Here is a 22,113-nt window from a genome sequence, read left to right on the forward strand (position 1 = left end):
AAGAGTGACATGTACAATGGCCCACCTTTTCCACAAAATCTCTTTCAAGGAGCGTCTTATATTTTGCCGAATTTGTGAATTGGGCTGTGATGGGGCTGGGCTCACAGGCCCAAGACGTCCTGGGGCTGGAGAGGCTGCAGGGACATTGGCAGACATTGGCTTCCTGATAACTCCTACCACAGCAGGAGAGCCAGGCAACTTTTTGGAAGCAGCTATCACAGGTGATGGTCCTGTCTGCCTGGCAGAAGTGCCTGAAGGGGTAGCTGATGAGGGCCATGGCCTCTTGGGGATAGTACCCTTGAAGCCTGAGGGCAGCTTCTTAATGGCTGGTTTGGCTCCTGCCACATTAGCATAAGGAGGAAGCTTCTTTGGAACAAGATTTCTAGGTGAAGTCTGTCTGCCCATCAGGGAGCCTGGAGGAACCATCTTCTTTGGGACTGCAGCTGCTGCCACTGTTCTGTCCTCCATTCTCCTGTCTTCCTTCATGGCTAGAAAGCAGAATGCAGACACTGTGAAATACAGGCAACACATAAAAACTCCACGTTGACATTATGTCCACTCTGGAAATAGTCAGTCAACCTAGGCATTAGTCAGATACATTTGCAGGTTTTTAAGATCTTGAAACTCAGAAAGGTTTTCCATAGTATTTTATGGTGGTAATTATTCTTTATTTCAGAAAGAAAAGGCTTTAGTGTATTAAACCTTTCACTTCAAACAAACCAATTATCAAAGGTCCAACTAATCACTAGCTAAGCTGTAAAACTAAAAGATGAGCTTTCCATCAAAATAGGGCAGATTTTTATTAACAAGTCAAGGTGTTTCTGTATGAACTTGAATTCCTTCCCCCAACTCCCCCCCATGCACACACCCTGACAGAGTTTCTCTGTGTAGCTTGGAGCCTGTCCAGGAACTAGTTCTGTAGACCAGGCTGGCCTCAAACTCACAGAGATTTGCCTGCCTCTGCCTCGTGAGTGTGCCACCAATGCCAAGCTAAAAAAAAAACAAAAATCTTTTCAAGGGGAAAATCAAACTCTCCTCTATGAACAGCTAACTCTAAGGGTCCTGGAGGTTGATACCTTCCTGTCAGCACAGGGAATACACATTACTTCATGACTTTGCAGGAGTTCACTGGAGACAGTTGATAAAAATATAGACTGGTGATGTTTGCAATATAGGGAAGATCAGCCAACCTATTTGCATACAACTCGGATGCCAAAATAGAAGACTCCAGTGGCTGTCTATTCCTAAGGACTCTCAGCTCTCAGAGTATTTAGCATTTTACCTGCATGTCTGCACAGTTTATGTGAAAGGTAATTAGCACAGACTTTTTCTTCGGGGAAGGCCAGGGAAGCAATGAGCATCAGATGCCAAAAGTAGTGATACCCGTTTATACAGGTTTCCACCCCTAACACTGCCTTTAATTAGGTCAGCATGGTAAAATGACAACCTGGTGTTTTAAATGCTTCTTATATGCTAAGTCAAAGAGCTTTGGCTTGCACCAAAGCTTTTACACGTCAGTGGGCAATCAGCTTAATAATAAATACTGCATCAAGGGCTCACAAAATGTCTCAGCAAGTAAAGGTACTTGCTGTCAAGCCTTAGTTCAGTCCACAGAATAGTGAAAGGAATAGACACCCATCTCCTGCCAACACACACACTTTCCCCAAGTCCTGAGTTAGATCAGTGGATCAGTGCCACAGCCTGGGTCATAGAACTGCATGCTTGTCCAACACGATGACCAGCAGCCTAAGTGGTCAAACAAGGTAAGGAAATGTTTGTGAACATGTGGCTCAGGAGTGGCATCTTTCCATGCAAGGAACAAGCACCTTTGAGATGGCTCATTTAGACAGGCAATCAACACTGTGCTGGCAAAACCAACTTAAAGGGGGCAGTTCCAGCCATCCCTGAAGCATAATTTCAAGACCATAGATGATTACTTTCCACCTTCTGCTCCCAGTAACCATTTCCAATATATCAGGAAGCCCAGAGAGCTCAGGGAAGATCAGAGATCCCACATACAAAGAAAGCTCACTTCAACAAGCTCCTCCAGGTGTCAAGGGGTCCCACCAAACCCTGCCAGAACTGGCTGCCAATGTACCACAGCCATATGACTATTTACAAAGTGGCATTTAAAACCTAGAAGATGCAAGCCTTGCATTTCATGTGAAACCCTTCCAACTTCATCCCCAATGGCCCTTTGCTGCAAGTAATCTCTGTGCTCAGAAGAATGCCAAACCCTAGCCTTCAAAGCACTTTAGGGGCTTTGCAGAGTTGTCACATCTATCCAAAACTGCATCTCTTAACACTAGATGAGGATAGAAAATATCCACAGGCAGATTTGTACAAAACAGAAATTAGGAGCACACTCTGAACAATGGAATGTACTTTTTTTGTTGCTGTTTTGTTTTTGGAGATAGGGTTTCTCAGTGTAGTTTTGGTACCTGTCCTGGATCTCACCCTGTAGACCAAGCTGGCCTCGAACACAGAGAGATCCGCCTGGCTCTGCCTCCTGAGTGCTGGATTAAAGGTGTGTGCCACTACCACCTGGCTCAGAATATACTTTTTTTTAACTGTATTTTTACAATACAGTGTATAATTGTTTATTAGAAGAGAGCACATTCTGAGCCAAGAAGTACAACCATACTTCCCATAGATCAAAGTCAACATCCGAGGACTCTGCAGTGGTAGTCTTATTTCTAACTCTGAGCTCCAGGGATATTCAACAATTCACGTGTATGTCTGGTTGCTGGGTTATATGGAAGAAAAAAAGTAAGTACAGACTCCTTTGAGAAAGGGCCAATGAAGGAATGAGCACTCAGAAAAGTAAAGACCAAGTGCTACATGAAATGTTGACACTGGCCAGGGGTATAATAAATGTGTATTCGATTGCCAGCCCTTTAGGCCAGCTGCAAGAGTGAAGTGGTAACAAAAGCAAGATCTAAAACCAGCTGCAACACATTGCTAAAACCTCAACAAAGCCCCTCCACATAGCAGTAATATGGCCTGAAGCATTTCAGTGATGTTTTTGTTTCTGGTTACAAATGTGGTCTTCAAAGCCACGGTTCCACAACAGACCCAATCTCTCTTTTGGTCTGACTGCACTCTGGTTATTCTTAACACTCCCAGGACACACCTGATGACCTAAGAGCAGACAAATCTGAATACCATCCATCACTAAATGTAGTTCTCTAACCATCACTCTACAGTCTTGCAGCTCCAGTGGCTTTTGCCCATTAAAGGCCAAATCATCAGGACACTTTAGCAACACTTCCAGGAGTGTGTATAAGGTCATGTTATGTAATTATAAATTGGCAGATACATCTCATAAATGATGGATGTAACTAACCATTTGCCTACCAGCATCCTGACACACCAAGCCCTCTTCTATTCTGGAGGGTATAAGTAGGAAAGCAGTGGTGTTGACTTAGGAGTAGTAACTGCTGCAATGCCAACAACGGGGATTCACTTTCACTTTTGAATAAATGAATTTTTAAATCCTTACTCCATTCCCTTTCCTGACCCCTGGGTTCAAAACCAGTGCCTTGTATGTACTAGGCAAATATTCTATCATCAAGCCACTTCAGCCCCAGAATTCACTTTCAGCTTCATACTGTATACACTAAATAGCTGTAACCAAAGGGAGACCTATCTTACAAATTGTGTGCTTTCTTTGCTGGCTAACAAGAGCCATACCTGGTGCCACTAGGCAAAGGGCAATACGGGGTTCCCATCCACATGCCCACCCCACTAGCTGAGCCATTTTGCTAGTATCCTCCTCTGCCCTCTTGTGGGGTAAGAAGGTATTGACCAACATTGAGTAGGAGGGGAAGGCGTTTCCAGCGCTGTCGACCAGTATTCTAGGTGAACTGCTGCCAAGACCACTTCTTGTTTGTAATGGAAACTAAGCTGCTTCAAGTTTGATGGAGTATACAAGTAAACTGCTCTGCACGGATCACAACAGCTAAACTACTCGTCACACCATGGGTTCACTAGAAAGGATAAAGCACTTTTGGCCACCAGATGGCAGCAATGACCCACAAAGGAGGGAAGGAGAAAGAATTGGGGGACAAACCCTGTTCATGTGCTCACCAAGCAGAACCCTGAAACCGCATGGAAGTTGAAGCCTAACCACAGGAAGCAGGGTCCACACACAAGACAGGGGTCCAAATCTACAGAGTGCCAACCACCCCACTTTGCCTGTTGACTGCCCTTACAGGGGCTGCTATAGCTTGTCCCCAAGCAGGTATTTCACCTCCAGTACTCTAAAGGGAACTGCTGTGAGGAGTGACCATAACCAGCACCAAGTTTAATTATGCTCCTCAGATGTGGAAAACATAACACAGGGTTTCCCATTGTTTTGCTCACCTCTTCCCAGGGAAGAGGCAGTAGCAATGAAAATGTTTTGGGGGTTATCCCTAAACATGGTTAAGTATTTTCAAATAACCAAGGCCTCATACACATGCCTATAATCTCATGGTTCAGGAGGCTGAGGCAGGACTGTGGGAGAGGTAGCCAGGGCCATGGTATTGAGACCATTTAAAAAACAAGTTTTTTTAAACACAGGTAGTGATTTACTTTTATGTAAGAAAATGAGACCTGGACAAAAGCAGCACAGGCTATATCAGAGATGCTCCTCTGATGCCCACTGCGACTACAATGACCCTGTAGAGGTCCACATCCAACTGCTATGTTCTAAGGATGAAAACCAAGATTTTCTTACTGATGTCCAGTATTTGACTTCCATCTTAATGTAGAAACCAACTCTAAGAAACTTGCAAATTATCTTAACCATTTCACATAGTATCTTGAAAATTTTAACTTAAATCATGTTGGGTTGGTAATGTTAATTGCATACATTATGTTAGTGGCTGGAATGCAGTTGAAGGCCATGTGGGTGTGTTCTGTCTGCCCAGCTATGTGGGAGCTGAGCTGCCGTCTCTTGATTTCTCCAAACACAGGCGCTGATGACTTCAGCAAAGTTCATTTTTAACCATTATTTCTTTGTACCTAAATTGTTTACTGAAACTAACAAGGCAGGAACATGTTAAAACAATTCATGTGCCTTCCTTGGACCCACTAGACCTAAAGGGTCCAAAGCTGGAGGCACAGTGGAGAACCAGGCGAAGAGAATGCAACCAGTTACCTTAGGTTCTTGCTGAGCTCTTCCAGGTTTGTGGCAAATCAATGTTGCTCAGTAGCAAAGAATCTGATCTTCTACATTTACTAACTTTTGGACACTAAGTATGTTAACTATGTGCATGTTGGTGTGTAGCAAAAGCATTTTAACATTTTATGCAAATATACTAATGAGGAATCGTGGTAGGGCATCTTCAGAGGTGACCTTTGTACTCTTGACATCAGCAATGCAATCAAAAGGATTTTTCTTGGAGTGTTAACCCTTGGATCCACAGCTCCTTAAGTTTACAGGAATGTAATTCAGAGAGGTGAAGGACACACAGGGACAGCTGTAAGACAGACTGTAGTATTCTTAGGGGCTCACTTGGCAAGTTTGTGCTATGATCCAATTTTTAACAATAGTTTTTTTTTTTTTTTAAGATTTATACAATGCAAAATGATTTAAAGTACCAAAAAGATCTGACAACTCAGTCTCAGCTCTGTGTATATTAGAAAATAGCTGCCAAGTTTAACCCCTCAGTGCCAATTTTGTTTGGGAGAGGCTTGGTTTAAATGTGCAAAGCTGCTCCCTATCCCCATTTTATTGCCACTGACTCTGGAGACAAATAAACGGCTCATACCGCTGATAAAACACAGGCCCACCCTTAGGTTTATGTTTCTAGTATCTTCCACATACTACAGAGGATTGGTTCCTTCATGATCCCATGAAATGTGCTTCTGGAGCCCACACCTTGAGATAACCTGGTTAAAACCTATGTTCTCCCTGTTCCATCTACTACCCAACCTGGTTGCCTGTGCAGGATGCATCCATCAACAAGGAAAACATTTCCGCATGGGTAGGATGCAGTCAATCCCCAGGACTTGGGTTTATAGGACTTTGGGGTTTTCCATTAAATCCCCACAGCCAGATGCAGTGTTGTTATGTCAATATCTATTCAAACACCTAGTGTTTTAAGTCACTTGATGAGCCATTTAGTGAGTCCAAAATACTACTGTGCATACAAGTATAAATACAAAATTGTTTCAAAACTAAAACCAGGAATATTTTAGCCAAGTGTTCAGCCCCCTTCCCTCCCCTGACAATAGGAGGTATCAGTGGAAATAAAGAAACACAGAAGGAAACAAAAAAGGATAACAGCAATATTAGGATTTGGGGAACTTTAAAAATGACAATTGTTTCTACAATTTAAGGAAATTGTACAGATATTCTAGAAAAAAATTATCAGAGGAACAACTGTTCGTGAAATTGAATCACCTGCATGTAGAGGAATGGCTTCCTGTGCAGGGCAGCATGGTGCCTGCCTGTATCCACTCAAGAAGGCAGCAGCAGGTCACAGCTCTGCCATGCAGTCTTCTCACAGTGTACATGGTGAACATCCATTCAGAAGATTGTAGGAAGTGTTCCCAGCACTGGTTTCACTTTGAACCCCACCTCCCCACCCCCTCATTTGTGTTCTGCACACAGGCAGTGGGAGACAGGGCCAGAGTCCTTGGGTCAGTTGCACAGTACCTTCCCACTGTGCAGGGGAAGAGGGGTCAAAGGGGACAGGCCCTGTTTGGACAGCAAGAGGCAGAGAGGGACACTGTTCCTCATTGATGACACCACTCTCTTCTCAATGTTTGGAAGATAACATTTATGGGATAAAGAGAAAAAAACAGAAGCAACTGGTTCAGAAATATGTCCTGATGCATGCTGTATTTTGAATGCCGGTCAATTTTGAGATGCTGGTATGTTGGGGAGATTATAATCAGTTAACTTGACCCACGTTCCTGCTCCTGGAGCCCATCAGCTCCACTAAAGAGCCAATGTGTAAGACAAGAAAAAGAACCTCTGAGCATAGAAACTGGTCATCAGCCAGACAATAGCTGCACACACCTTTAGTCCCAGCACTCACGAGGCAAGTGGATCTCTGAGTTCAAGGCCAGCCTGGTCTACAGAGTGAGTTCCAGGACAGCCAAGGCTACACAGAGAAACCCTGTCTCAAAACAAAACAAAAATAAAAATAAACTAATCACCTTGTTGACCCCTGGGGAAGCCTTCCATCTCTCCCAATCTCATGGAAGGGATACAGAAGACAGTACTCAGATTTCAGGCCCACTATACTCCATCTTCCTCACCAATATCCTCTCGCCAGGGCACAGGACCGTCTATGACGCCACATACTTACCAGGGTCTGAAACTGAAACTAAGAAACTGCTTCTAAAGTGAGAGACCCTGAGTCAGAAGTTCAAGAGCAGCTTTTCCATCCTGGGCACACAAATAAGGATGAACCGAGTTGTAATCACTCTTCAGCCCCCAAGTTTCTATCCTTTCTTGTCAGGTCTACAGACACTTAAAGCACTTGAGCCCTACACTCGGTGGCCCCCCCTCTCTGAGAGGTGGTACTTGACTCTAAGTCTACTTATTAGTTCATTACGTTGCTGCTGTAGAGCTGCTGTGATGGAGAGAACCCCTGAGACATGTCATCTGCAAATATAAAGCTCACTACTCATAGTGCAGTGGGGTAGGCTAATTTACTCCTCCTCCTGGGTCTTTTACATTCCTTTCCCTCCCACCTACCCTACAGTCAGGTTCTCACTCTGCAATCCCAGCTAGCCTCAAACTCACAATCCTCACCTCAATTTCTCTTATGTTAGAACTCTAGGTCTACAACACCATGCATAACTGCATTCTCATTTTGTGAACCTACCTGCAAGAGGTCTCTCCCTTAGTTATCCTGCTGAAAGGCTAATAAGAAATGTACCATGGAGCCGGGTGGTGGTGGTGCACACCTTTAATCCCAGCACTCAGGAGGCAGAGGCAGGCGGATCTCTGTGAGTTCGAGGCCAGCCTGGGCTACAGAGCGAGTTCCAGGAAAGGCGCAAAGCCACCCAGAGAAACCCTGTCTCGAAAAACCAAAAAAAAAAAAAAAAAAAAAGAAAGAAAGAAATGTACCATGTTTATACTTATGGCATTCAGGGCTCTCTATCCTGACACTTTAAAAAGGGTACAAAATGCATTAATGGGGGTGACTTACAGAGTAGTGCTTACCTAGTTAGGCATGAAGTTCTGGGTTTGACCCCCAGCACCATATGCCTATAACCCCAGCACTCAGGAAGTGAAGATAGAAAGATCAGAAGTTGAAGATCATGAGCTAGAAATGCAGCTCAGTTGGTAGGTTACTTGACTATACGCCCTGAGTTCACACCCCAGAACATAAATCAAGTGCATGCCTGTAAATCACAACACTCTTTACAGGTAGAGGCAGCAGGATGATCACAAGTTCAAGGTCATCCTCAGCTTCAAAGCAAATTTAAGGCTAGCCTGGGCTATAAGAGCCCCCTATCTGGGGCTAAGGATGGGCACTATCAAGAAAATAACCAAAAATTCACTTGAAACCGTTTAAAGGGGAGCAGGGCTATGAGACAAGAATGGCTCCATATTTTGTGATCTATTCTGAGGTTTCAAAAATTTACTCAAACTACTGCCATTTCAATTATTTGAAATCTGGTCAGGCTAATAATCTAAACGTCTGAAAGTAATCTGGAAGCCACTAACCATAATTCTCCCCTTGATGAGGACACTGCCCTAGTGTAAAGGTCAACATGATTACTCACCATGGGGTCTGAGCTTCAAAATGTGAATTTGTTTATTATGTAGGTATGTGGTATGTGAAATAGACACAAGCAAATTATCTACCTGTCCTTTCTTAGTTCCTGAAAAATCAGTTTTGCTGTAGAAGAGCAGTGATGACTTCATGTGCAGAAAATAGGTAATGTGGAAATATTCCTCATGGTTTATGCATGGCTGTTCTGAGAAATTGGTGTCTGCACAGTGCTGAGCCTGGAGTCTGAACAGTGCACTGATGCAGTCCCGTCTTGAGAGCAGTGCAAATACTTACCAAAGCCTGAAACTGAAATAAGAAATTGCCTCCAACGTGAGACTCTCAGTATCGAGGCCTACTCAGCACTTTAGGAAACACCCACAGAAGCTCCACAGGCTAGGCAGGAACACCTGGGGTCCAGAGTCATCTTTGTATTTGTTTTGGTTTGGCGGTGAGCTGCTGCTGGCTACCAGCAGCACCAGAATACCCAGGACTCCAGTCCTAGATAGCCCCAGGCAGCCATCCAGATGATGGGAGGGGCCTGGGAAGCCAGCCTTGGGGTGATACGTACATTTACTCAATAGGGTGGGTGAGAGTGCAGTGGGCTTCTCAGGCTTCTCAGGCTTCACAGCATTGTAGTTGTGGTCACTTGCCCAGGACGGTGTGGTGCTTTCACAGGTTATCTCCTTCCCTGAAGTTTCACTCCTAGGAGCCACCATCACTTTCTTCACTGGGTTTTCTTTTTTCTCTGAAGCTAGTCTCTTGTGCACAGAAGAGATTTTAATCCCCGCCTGGATAATCAGTGAAATCCCAATTATTAAGGTCTGAAATGATACCTTTGCTTCACAGACCCATTAGAGATATGATACTGCATTTATTTTGATATCTGAAGACCCTTCACACAAGCTGAGCTGAATCTTGTGATCCCATATGGTTACGTCTACACATCCAATAACCCTCAGCATTCCAATGTAAGATCTGTCTGTAACCTAGTTGAGGCATGAACCAGCCAAGATAAAAGCAGCATGAACCCCTCTCAGCAAGACAATGAAACAAGCTAAAAACAAAATGAAAAGGGCCTGCATGTGGGCATTAGGACCTGTAGAGAACAAATGATATTTGCATTCCCTGTGGAAAATCTGCCCACTGGGAAACTGTGGCCAGATTCCAGGGCTCTGCACTATTACCCTCACACTATATAGAGCAACTACTTTTCTAGGAGTAAGATCTAAGATGACAGGCTTGGGAGGAAAAAAAAAAGTTATCTAGCCAGGCTTGATGGCATAGGTCTGTAATCCCAGCTGAGTGGGAGGCTAAAGGAAAAAAAAAAAAAAACCAAGTTCAAGGCCTGACCAGGCTACAGAACTTCCTTTAAAATAAAGGAAACACTCTCCCCAAGGCATATGTAGAAATCTAAGACTGGCCAGGTGGTGGCGGCACACATGCCTTTAATCCCAGCACTTGGGGAGGCTGAGGCAGGCAGGTATCTATGAGTTTGAGGCCAACCTGGTATACAGAGCAAGTTCCAGGACGGCCAAGGCTGTTACACAGAGAAACCCTGTCTCGAAAAAACCAAAAGACAGAAATCATAAGACTGTTTGCATGCTAGGCATTCTACCACTGTGTTATCCTATACAAGACACAGAGCCTTGCCCAGAACCCATGTCTTTTCTTTAAGTGCCAAGTGGACTTTGCACAAGGTTCTGTGCTGTACACATTCTAAGGTTTTGGTTGTTCAAAAAAAAGAGAAAAAAGCCACATAGGCCAGGCAGTGGTGGTGGTGCATGCCTTTAATCCCAGCACTCAGGAGGCTCTCTGTGAGTTTGAGACCAGCGTGGTCTACAGAACTAGTTCCAGGACAGCCAGAGCTATATAGTATGGGGGGGGGGGGGTGAGAAAAGGAAAAAAGCCACATGCTTACTTGTTTTACTGTATTCTAATCCCTCAGCAAATGAGGAAGAGATAAGGAAAATGTGATCTAGATTTTATTGACAACTGTTGTTCCCTGCACTTCTCATGCAAACAACAACAAATCTATATAGTACTTTCAAACATTTCCTGTTTCAATTGTCCTGAAAGTGACTTTGGTCAGCTTACCTGAACACTGCATTTTGGAAGATTGAACTTTTCTTGCTTCATCTTGACCTTTTCCTTGGGTTTTGGTTTTTGTTCTTTACCTGAACTTAGAAATCTCATGGTAGCTGCAGCATGTTTGAGAATGCAATCATTACTGCAGTACACTGAATCAGGCTGTGCTACACTGGAACACCCAGGGCCAATGCACTTCGCAGCACCAGGAGCCTCTACGACCTGCAGAATGAAACAGGTGACTTCAGACAATGTACACCCCGACACTAATAGTGAGTGCTGTGACAGCACAACTGACAGCATTGATGCGTCACTGTGACTGTGACACTAGCAGTATTTTTGTTTGTTTGTTTGGGTGGTTTTGAGAGGGTGCCTCACTATTAAATTCTGGCTGGCCTGAAATTTGCCATGCAGCCCTGGCTGGCCTTGAACTCAGAGATCTACCTGCTTATGCCTCCCCAGTGCTAGGACTAAAGGTGCAAATCACTATGGCTGGCTCTAACTATTTTTGATAAGAATAAAAATCTTTTTATTCGTTAGCTGTGCATGATGGCACATTCTTTAATACAATTAATTCTAGCACCTGGGAAAGGAAGGTTGAAGATTCCCAAGTTCTAGGCCAGCCTAGGCTACACAGTAAGACCCTGTCTTTGTTTATGTGAACTATACAAACCCATTTCCCCCTTTAACTGTCCTAGCAAGCTCTATATACATGAGAGCTTCAGATCAACATGCCCTCTACAGAAAACATGCGCAGGTCCCAAATGATATCAAGAGTCAGAGCAGGGCTGGAAATATGGCTCGCAATGCTTTTACAGAAGACCATGTCAGGGAGCTCATCACTGCCTGTAAGTTTAGACTTCTGACCTCTGAGCGCACCTGCACTGTATACATTACCTCCCTAGACATACACATTAAAAATAAAACATGAAAAAGTCAAAATGTTTATTTAATGAGGTACAAATTATGTTAAAATTTTTACTGTGTGTGTGTATGTGCACACATGTGTATAGTTGGGGTCAGGACAACTTTCAGGAGTCATCTCCTTCCTTTTTTCATGTGATAACTCAGGTCATCAGTTTGATGGCAGGCACCATTACTCAATGAGCCATCTCAGAGGCTCAGGTGAAAATTCCTTTATGTGTATAGGTGTTTTGCCTAGATGTATGTCTTTCTACATGTAGTGCCACAGAAGACAAAAGAGGGCATCCAATTCCCTAACATATGAGTTACAGATGGTAGTGAGTCACCATGTGGGTACTATGAATTGAACCCAGATCCTCTAGAAGAACAACTAGTGTTTCTTAATTACTGAGCTACTTTTCCAGGCACCCAAGGAAAAAATAAAGTCTCCTAATGTAGTCTTGGCTGGCCTGGAACTCACTATATAGACCAGGAAAGCCTTGAACTCATACTGCCTCCAGAATGTGGGCTCTGCCACACCCAGCCCTCAGATGAAAATTCTTAAAAGAAAAAATGTGCCATTCCGTAAAAGAGAACGAGATCCAGTTGGTTTTGAAGAAAGGCAGCCTTTTTTGGGGTGGTGGTAATACAGCCAAAAGACACAGGATACCCAATTAATCATGCATTTTGGATAAATAGTGACCACTTACACCATTAAGTTTGAAGTATGTTAGAAAGACTGAATGGAACATATGTCTAACAGTTTGAGAGCTCCCAGAGAGGGTCATCTCTAGCTACCTTCTAATGAGACCACAGCCCCAGCCAAGCTGAAGCCTTGGAAAAACTCTGTGCCCCTTAGGGGTCAGGGCTCTGTACCAGGATCTGATCCATGGAGTCTGGAAGTGGAATTTTACGCTAAGTCTGTAACACAGCAGCAGAAACAACACACTGGCAATACCACATATGGATGTCTCTGCTTACAACTTCTAATGTTATGTTGATGGAAAAGGTAAGTACACATTAACATGTCCCTTACACTGATACAGGCACAAAATGTCAGTTTTCAGGTTAAATATTTAACATAGTTGCTTTTCTTCTCCCAAATCTAAGTTTACACAGAATAAAATTCAGGCCATGTCTAACATACTGGCAATAAAAATACCAAACTGACAACTTCCTTTAGTAAACAGTGCTAACAGCACCACATTTTCATCTTGTAGCACCCAATGAATGCTACAGCAGTGACATTCTAGACTCTACACCTACTGGAGGGCAGGCTATGAAGGTTAAGGATCCAAAATGAAAATGCATATAATAGTGGCACCCCTCATGAGAAATGCAGTGCAGACATTGAAGGAAGAGATAGCTCTCCTTAGCAAAGACTGTTAGTTTTACTTAGTTTATGGGAAATGTGAACATCATGGCCTATAAAAAGATGCTAAGAGGGGAATTCAAGTCACCTTTCTCTCAATAATTCTGAGCACTCAAAACATGTAACACCAAGAACATGTCACCAGCACTCTGGAGAGATGGGTATTTTCCCCTTGAAAGCTCCATTAGAGCATGTTGGTGGTATATACCTAAGGCAGAGGGTCACAAACTGGAGGCCAACCTGAGTGGCAAAATGTGTGCAAAAGTGCCATTAAGCTGATACAAGGTGGAAGCGATAGCAGGAAAAACCTTCTCAGGGCTCAGACCTAAACGAGATATAGTATCTGTCCCCACAAAATACCTAACTATTCCAAAGGGAAGGCACCTTCCTAATCTTGGTGTTTTATCAGCAGTAAGCCTGACATTTGTGTCTACCACGGCAGACAGATACTTACAGGCTGAAATATCTTGAGTTTTTTCTTGCTGCTGGGGTTTGCCGCCTTTTCAATTCTACCCTTTATCCCCTGGTCTTCACCAGACTTCTGTTCTACTATCCCTATACTTGTACAGTCTGTGCCATCAACACCTATAGGTCTGCACCCAGGGTCCTGCTCATCAGAGGCACTGGCATTGGTCTCATCCTGCACTTGCAAAATGGTGCAATTTGGGCAGATGTAGTCTTCCCCATTCCTTTCCAGGAGCCGCCCTCGGGCCTCAGAAATACCCACACAGTCTCCATGGAACCACTCCTCACATCGATCACAGCAGATCATAAACCTGAAATGGGAAGATTATGTAGTTATGTCTAACATATTACCAAGTCAAAGTTTTAACATTTCATTATGAAAAACATGCAAATAAAGTAAAAAATGCAATCAGAATTAAAACATCCATGTGCCCTTCCTTTTGTTACTAGTATTCTAAATCTGCTTCATATTTTTTTCTTTTCTATTTACTTATTTTTTGAGACAGGGTTTCCCATGTCTCAAACTCTCTATGTAGCCAAGGATGATCTTGAATTTCTGATTCTCCTGCCTCTACTGAAAGCTGAGATTACAGGTATATACCACCTCACCATTTTATGAGGCACTGGAGATCAAACCCAGGGCTTCATGCATGGTAAGCAAGCACTCTATCTACTGAGCTACATCCTCAATCCTTCATCTTTTGGATGGACCACTTTAAGAGTGAACTAGAGGCTTCAGAGTATCCCTATGCAGCAGCAGTAGCAGCTTCATTTCCTATAACCCCACTGGATGGGATGCCCCATCACCACTTGGCAGCCAACTTAAGTAAAGGACCACACTGGATGCAGTCATATCCTGAGTAACACTCTTCCATTGGATCTTTGGGACAACAAATGGTTCTCACCTATCTACAGTGTCCATTGGTTGCACATGGCTTGAACGACTGAGGCAGTGAGCTTTTCATCCCATGCTGGGCACTCTGACTGTATACAAGTGATCACACGTGACTGCCACAGTGGAGGGTGCTCTATGCAGTCCACATGTATGCACTCCTTTGTTTTTTTTTTTCACAGGACTCACTCATTTTTCTCAATAAACCAATTGCTTGGCAAGTCCAGCTTTAAGCTCTTTGGCATCAAAGCAAAGGGGAGTCCTCTCTCTGTCTCCATCCCTGGGCTTTCTGTAAATGGGCACAAGTTCCCTCCCCCCACCTACCTGTTGTTATGAGGCTGGCGGCAGATGCAGTACAGGGCATTGGGGTCGTAAACCTCACACTCAGGCTTTGGTTTGCCCGCATCCCTGGGGCCTTCCTCTTTACTTCCCTGAGTTGATATCCCCTCTGACTGATTTTCTCTGTCATCTTTCTCTGACTGGGACACTGGTCCCTGACTAGCCTCAGGCTCCTGCTTACAGAGAGGTGTATTCTCATCAGCACTGCCCGTTAGGACACTCCCAGTTTCAGCAGGGTCCTCCTCTCGGCGCTTCTTCCGGAGGCGATTCTGAATGCCTCTCAGGGGCCTCTCCGCAGGTTCTTGTTCTCGCTTTCTTCGAAGACGGTTCTGAAGTTCCTTCAAAGTAAGGCCATCACTGTCACTGTCAGAGGTATCTTCTTCCTCATCACCTCTTTTTGCCTTTTCAGAAGAGGCAGGATGTTCCTTCCCTGAGGAGCCAGATGCAGGGCCACTTCTAATCTCAGAACTACTCTCCACGCTCCCCTCCGAGGCTGTTTCCACATCAGTGACCGTGGAGGATGTAGGTTCACTGGAATCCTCCAGGGAGACTGGCACACTCTTTCTTCCTCGGCGGCGAACTGTGGTAAGGAACTCTTCTACCCTCTCAGTACGCTTTGGCTGCCGTCCACTGCGGCGCAGGGAGAGGCTATGCTGTTGTGGTGGCTGCTCACTGGGGTCTACCTCGGTGTCTCCTGCACTTTCACGTTTGGCAATCGTGGTTCTTCGAAACCCCCAGGTTTTCTTAAACTCTTTACTGGTGGGTTTGATAGCCTTGGGTGCTTCATCATTGCTCAGGTGCCCTTTATCATCCATACCTAATGAGAAAAGGCAATCCCACTGTGACCAAAAAAACCACCAAGCCACCATACCATGTAGTCTTGGATGGCATACCAGGGACACCTAATGAGTGCCCCTTACCAACAGGGGCAAGATAGAACATTTCCTTAGAGGAGCAGAACTCCACATAAACTTAATGCTTCTGATCACTGTTTCCTGTGGTGTGTATGTGAGGTAACTATATTATAAAGGCCATACCATTCTCAAGGCACTCTGTGTAGCTCATGACCATCAATGAGCACAAGGCACATGGTGTGTGCTACTTCTGGGCCTGTCCACAGAAGTCTGGCCATGTCTGGCTGGGGGTTTGGCCCTGGCTTTTTTAGTCTCATCCAGGGCCTAGACTGGGAGGGACAGTGTCTGGAAAATAGAACCAACTGAGCATGGAGTAACCCTTGTGGACACCTAGTAAGAACAACTGCCTAGATTCCTGACCACAGTTTAGTCCGCCTGTACCTACTGATCTAAGTAAACAACAGCTTCAAGGTGTATTACTACCCAAGTATCCCCATGTCTGTATCCCTCCCTAAAGTCTTGACATTACTATGTGGCAAAGGTCTGCTTTAAACTTAAGGCGACCTTCATGCCTTAGCACCCTAAGTACTGAGAATATAACATGTACCACCACACACTCGGGTCTTTTATTTTCTCTCCAAAAAAATGAAATTTTCATTGTTGCTTAAAATGACAAAATTGAAAAAGGCATATACCTTGAGAATTCTTTTCCTAGCTGTCCAGGCTTTAATAGCATTTAAATGCTAGTGATGAATGATTTTATTGCACGTTCCATCTTAGGGAAAGGATTGGTAATAAATGAAAACCCTAAAAATGCAAAAAACAGAAAACTTAAAATTATTAGTACCCTGAATATTGTTTTCCTTCCTAGTAGTTTAGTAAATAGTTGTCACTCAGCTACAGAGGCTGCCTAGCACTGATCTTTATCACCTATCACACTCTAACCTTGACCTTTAAGTCATGTGAAGCTATTGAGTGAATAATCACTTCTTTAGTCCTTAGGTGACCTCCTTTAAAATGGTAAAAGTCAGAACTCAACTAAGTCAGCACAGCTCCTCAGACTGCCAAGACACCAAGGACAGAAATAATGGCATTAAACTGCTGTCACTCAAGAGGAGGGGCTGGCCTCATAAGCCTGAGGTGTGCTCCATTTTATCTTTTTGGAGATAAGAGTCTCATTATGTAACTGACTGGCCTAGAACTTGCTATGTAGACCAGGCTTGTGTTGATACTGTGTTCCCTAAAATATTGTGCACCCTAATAAACTTATCTGGGGTCAGAGAAAGAACAGCCACTAGATAGATATAGAGGCCAGAAAAGGGTGGCACACACGCGCCCCCCCCCCTTTTTTTGGCTTTTCGAGACAGGGTTTCTCTGTGTAGCTTTGCGACTTTCCTGGGGCACTCACTTGGTAGCCCAGGCTGGCCTCGAACTCACAGAGATCCCCCTGGCTCTGCCTCCCAGTGCTGGGATTAAAGGCGTGCGCCAAGATTCATTCTGAATTAGGAGTCAAAGGATTCCAGTTTAAGGAAACAGGATCAGCTGAGGAATTGGCGAGGTGAGGTTAGCTGTGGCTTGTTCTGCTTCTCTGATCTTCCAGCATTCACCCCAATACCTGGCTCCCGGTTTGTTTTTATTAATAAGACTCTTTAAGATGCATGCTACACAGGTTGGCCTTGAACTCAAAGATCCACCTGCCTCTGCCTCCCCATTGCTGAGATTAAAGACATCGCCACCTAGTATATTCCTTTTAAATACACATAGCTAGGAATGGAGAGATGTTCAGGAGCTAAGAGCACTGGCTACTCTTCAGGACCTGAGCTTGAATCCCAGCACCCACAAGAGAGCTAGTAACTTATTCTACCCTCAGCCCCTCTGGCCTCTGTTGGCACTGCATACACATGGTGCACAATCAGGCAAAATGTCCATACACATAAAAGTTAAAAATCCTAAAAATTAGAAAAAAAATAAATACACAGAGCTGAGTAAATACCAAACTGCTTCCTATAGTGGCTTGTTCATTTTAGTTAGAAAGTTTAGGGGAGAGAAGTATGGTCTTGCTGTTTATGCAAAACAAGTTTTGCACCAAAACATTTCTAAACTAAACTCTCCTATTTACCACTGAGCCATACTCCAGACACAGGCTGAAGCAAGACAGCTGCATCCTAACTTCATGCAATACTGCATCTCTACTCAAGAGTGCAGTCTAGGGGCCACCCTGTCCAGCCTTCCTAAGAAGTCCTCCAGCCCAGAACCCAAGAGGCAACTCCACTTTTCTTCTACAAAATTGTTTTCTCGTGCTGGGAGGTGGTGGCGCATGCCTTTAATCCCAGCACTCAGGAGGCAGAGGCAGGCCTGGACTACAGAGCAAGTTCTAGGACAGGCTCCAAACCTACACAAAGAAACCCTGTCTCGAAAAACAAAAACAAAAAACAAAAAAAAAAATTATTTTCTCATCAGACAGAAAACTACACAATTAAGGTTTACAAACTGATAACATAGCCTAAGTGAAAACAAAGAAATGAGTCAAATTCTTAACAATGGCCATTCATTAAACAAAGCTGTGCTCAAGTTAAAAAGTATAAAATCTGGTACTTTAGATTATTAAAAACACATATAATAAATGCTACATTATACTAATTTCTTCATACAAATAATGCCACTTACCTGTCCCTGAACTGAAAGCTTGGAAATCTTTGGCTGAAAATCCTACATATAACAATAAACCTGGGAACCAGGTCCAGCAGATAGCCAAGTCTCACCACACCTTTGTCAGTCTTAGCTCATCAGTGAGAAGATTCTGGAGCTTCCAACAACCAAAGGGACAGTGTGGACTGCTTCCTGAGCAAGCTCCTACAGGAAAGGAAAAACATGTTACAGATCTTAAGCAACTGTGATTAAACCACACACCAGCAACCAAGAAAAAGCAAAATCTACTCTGAGAGTGACCTACAAAGACGTCTGAAGACTAGGGAAGCAGTGACACTGGTACACTCTGAAAGAAGGGGCCACCCAGGCAAGAGTCAAAGGCAAGGTGAGAAGGCAGCACAGGGCATCAAGCACTTCTGAATTCAATTAAGAGTTGTCATGAAGCAGGCCCAGCACAAAGAAACACAACACTGAGAGAACAAAAAGTGGAAAGCCTGAATAACAAAATTATATAATTGTTTTTCTTTAATCTTAACAGTATAGAAGTATCATAAGTTAATTTAAAAATCTAAGAAATTTAGAGGACTAAATTTGTATTTACTAAACATCAATGTGATATGGTTATCTATGTGTATTTGAGAACCAGGCAGGGTAGTACCTATCTGTAATCCCATCACACAGAGGCTGAAGCAGACAGAAGATCATGAGTTACAGAGCTCTGGGCTACACAGCAGACTGTTTCAATCCAAAATAAGTAAGTAAATAATCATTTTAATTTTGCTCAATCTTCCTGGTAAGGTCCTAACTAATGACACTGTTTTCAGGCTCTATCTCAAAACAGCAGAATACCTTCCACCCACCCCCTACGCCCCCTAACTTCCAAACCAGCCCTCTCCTTTCCTCTTTCATACAATCATAATCTAAACACTCTCTCCAGATGCTCTTGTTTCTAGCCAGTCTTTTAAACTACAAGGGCCAAAGCCAGCAATTCTGAGCAGAACACACCTCTTAACTCCTCTCTCTGCCTGGCCCCAACTGCCTTCCAGCTAACTGTAGTCTCCCTAGTAACCCAAGACAAAGAGCAAACATTCCATGTGTGCTTAAAGTGACAATGACCTTTTAGACCTCATGTCCAATCCACGTAGCTATAGGAGGTGTCACTATAGCTTCTATCACATACAAGGCTAGCCAAAAAAAAAAAAAAAATCAACTTCCAGATTTCAGAAACTACTGGCTGGACTGGGCCACAGGACCTGGGTTGATTGAATCTACATAGCACCTCAAAAACTAAACAGATGCCAGGTGGGGGTGGCACCAAAGCCTTTAATCCCAGCACTCGGGAGGCAGAGGCCAGCCTGGTCTACAGAGTGAGTTCCAGGAAAGTCGCAAAGCTACACAGAGAAACCCTCTAAAAAAAAAAAACAAACAACAACAAAACAAGAAGTCAGACTCTGTTCCTTAGAGTAAAATGGAAACACCTTTATAATACCAATTACTTATAGAGACCAAAAACAAACAAACAAACAAAACCCACCATAATCTCAGGAATGAGAAGCATTTAAAAAGATTCAATTTATAGGGACTGGAGGGATGGTTCAGCAATTAAAAGCATTTGCTGCTTTTGTAGAGGACCTGGGTTTGGTCCCTAGTACCCACAATTCCAGTTCCAGAGTATCCCCAGAAAATCTAACACCCTCATTTGACTTCCATGGGCAACAGGCATATGTGGTGCACTGATACACTTGCAGACAAAACACTCATACACATAAAATAACTTTAAAAGAATCTCTTTTAAAAATTCAATTTATGCTGGGCGGTGGTGGTGCACGACTGTAATCCCAGCACTCGGGAGGCAGAGGCAGGTGGATCTCTATGAGTTTGAGGCCAGCCTGGGCTACAAAGCCAGTTCCAGGACAGCCTCCAAAGCTACAAAGAAACCCTGTCTCAAAAAAACCAAAAGATTCAATTTATACATGAGAGTGTCGATACATGATAGACATGACATGGCTGTCTATCATGGATTAGATGCCCAACATTGGAGTATAAAATACAGGTTAACCTGAAGAATAAACATGTTACTAAGTATTTAGAATACTCCTGAATATTAAGAAGCAAAAATGCAGTTATTTCTGCTAAGTAGATTAAGACAGAAGTCATTCATAATAGATTATTCTGTATTTAAAAATTTTTTTAATAACTCTGCCAATACAAAAAAATTACTAAAAAAGTATCAAGACAAAAGTACAAACAAAATGAAACATATCATAAGGTATAAGTAAAAAATAGTGTTGGCACCTTGCACCACAGCAACAGGCATGTGAATCTAAGTACTGAAGGGATAAGGGAGGACAGGAGGAAGGCTAGTTCAAGGCCAACCTCAGTTATATGCGGAGACCATTTTATGAAGCTAAGTAAGAGCTGCAGCTGTAGCACAGTAATGGACACTTGCCTAGCGAGCACAGGGCCCTAGGCACCAAGCCTAGCACCACTAACAAATAAGGAAAAACTTGTGTTACAATCTAACCCAAATTAGTATATAATTCTGCACACTACACAGCACAGTCCATATAAAAAGTGGCTATGAAACTGTAATCATATCATATTAAGTTTCTCCCCAAAGAAGAAAAAAAGTGACCATTTCTGAGTGTACTAAAGTTACAACTAATTTTCTACATTTCTAAGTGCATGCACAATCTGTCAGTCTCTTTCTGAACAGGGTCTGATTCTAGGCCAAGATGCCCTGGAGCTCATGGCAATCCTACTGTCTTTAGTCTTCCCCTGAATGCTAGAATTAAAGGTGTGAGCCACTAAACCAGATATTTATAAAGGGCATTTCCCCCACCTCTCAGCTAAAACCAACTGTTCCCTATTAACCAGAAGTACAGATTATACAATGAAATTACAGCATTAAAATTTTATGTAGAGGTTTAGGGGTGGCTCAGTGGGATACTTGCTTTGTAAGCATGAGGACCCTAGTTCAAATCTCCAGCACCCAAATATAAAGCTTGGTACGGCTGCGTGCACTACAATGGTAACCCCAACATTAGAAAATGCTCAGAAAGGCAGATCTTGAACACTTGATGGCCACAGTCTAGCTAAAATGCCAAGCTTCCAGTTCAGAGAGACTCTGTCTTAAAGAAATAATGTAGAAAGCAACAGAGTAAGACACAGAATGCCAGGCACACAGGCATGCACATTCACATGTACACACCATAAACATACAACACACACACACACACACACACACACACACACACACACACACACACACTCACTACTTAAAGCCAGGTGTGACAGCATACGCTTATAATCTCAGTACTCAAGGGGAGCAGATACGAGGACTGTAGCAAAATCAAGGACAACAATAGTGAGGTTCTTGTCCTCAAAAAAAAAAAAAAAAAGAGCTACCATGTCTCAACAGTGCTATTAGGGACAGAGCTTCAAAAGATTCAACGCCAACTACATGCTGAAGAGTGACAGCAGAAACAGGGTATATGGCTGACATTCTTAGATGGTAGGTTTCAAAGCTTTTGGTCTCAGCAAAATACACTCTGAGGACTCCAACAATCTTTTGTTTATGTGGAATGTGTTGCTATTTCTGAAAAGTCATTTATTAAAAGTCTATCATACTTAATTTTTCTGTTATTTCACACAAGCACTAAGAATGCTAGTATTATTTATTTTTGCAGCTCTCTGGCTTAACAAAAGATAACAGGATTTCCAAAAAAGTCTCACCTTACAGAGGCATGTCATTCATTTTACATAGTTGTGGATGTTCTTTGAAACCACACCAAATCAACAGCAGCAGTCTCAAAAATCAGCAGCCCTGTG

General features: G+C 43.3%; 1 protein-coding gene across 6 annotated transcripts in view; it reads right to left on the bottom strand.

Moving 5' to 3' along the window:
* Dido1 (death inducer-obliterator 1) overlaps positions 1–22,113 on the bottom strand; it is a 57,721-nt gene that overhangs the window by 16,672 nt on the left and 18,936 nt on the right. For 4 of the 6 annotated variants that reach the window (XM_036184837.1, XM_036184839.1, XM_036184836.1 and 1 more), the window contains exons 2-8: positions 18,301–18,486; positions 16,329–16,440; positions 14,765–15,596; positions 13,538–13,859; positions 10,818–11,030; positions 9,292–9,511; positions 26–488 (exon numbers count right to left, since the gene is read on the bottom strand). In XM_036184837.1, the coding sequence (XP_036040730.1) occupies positions 26–488; positions 9,292–9,511; positions 10,818–11,030; positions 13,538–13,859; positions 14,765–15,594 (2,048 nt within the window). In that variant the 5' untranslated portion in view covers positions 15,595–15,596; positions 16,329–16,440; positions 18,301–18,486. The remainder of the gene's footprint in view (positions 1–25; positions 489–9,291; positions 9,512–10,817; positions 11,031–13,537; positions 13,860–14,764; positions 15,597–16,328; positions 16,441–18,300; positions 18,487–22,113) is intronic. The other 2 variants (XM_036184840.1, XM_036184841.1) reach the window with 2 other exon arrangements.

The sequence above is a fragment of the Onychomys torridus genome, chromosome 4 (genome assembly GCF_903995425.1).
Source record: "Onychomys torridus chromosome 4, mOncTor1.1, whole genome shotgun sequence".
In the NCBI taxonomy this organism is placed as follows: Eukaryota; Metazoa; Chordata; class Mammalia; order Rodentia; family Cricetidae; genus Onychomys; species Onychomys torridus.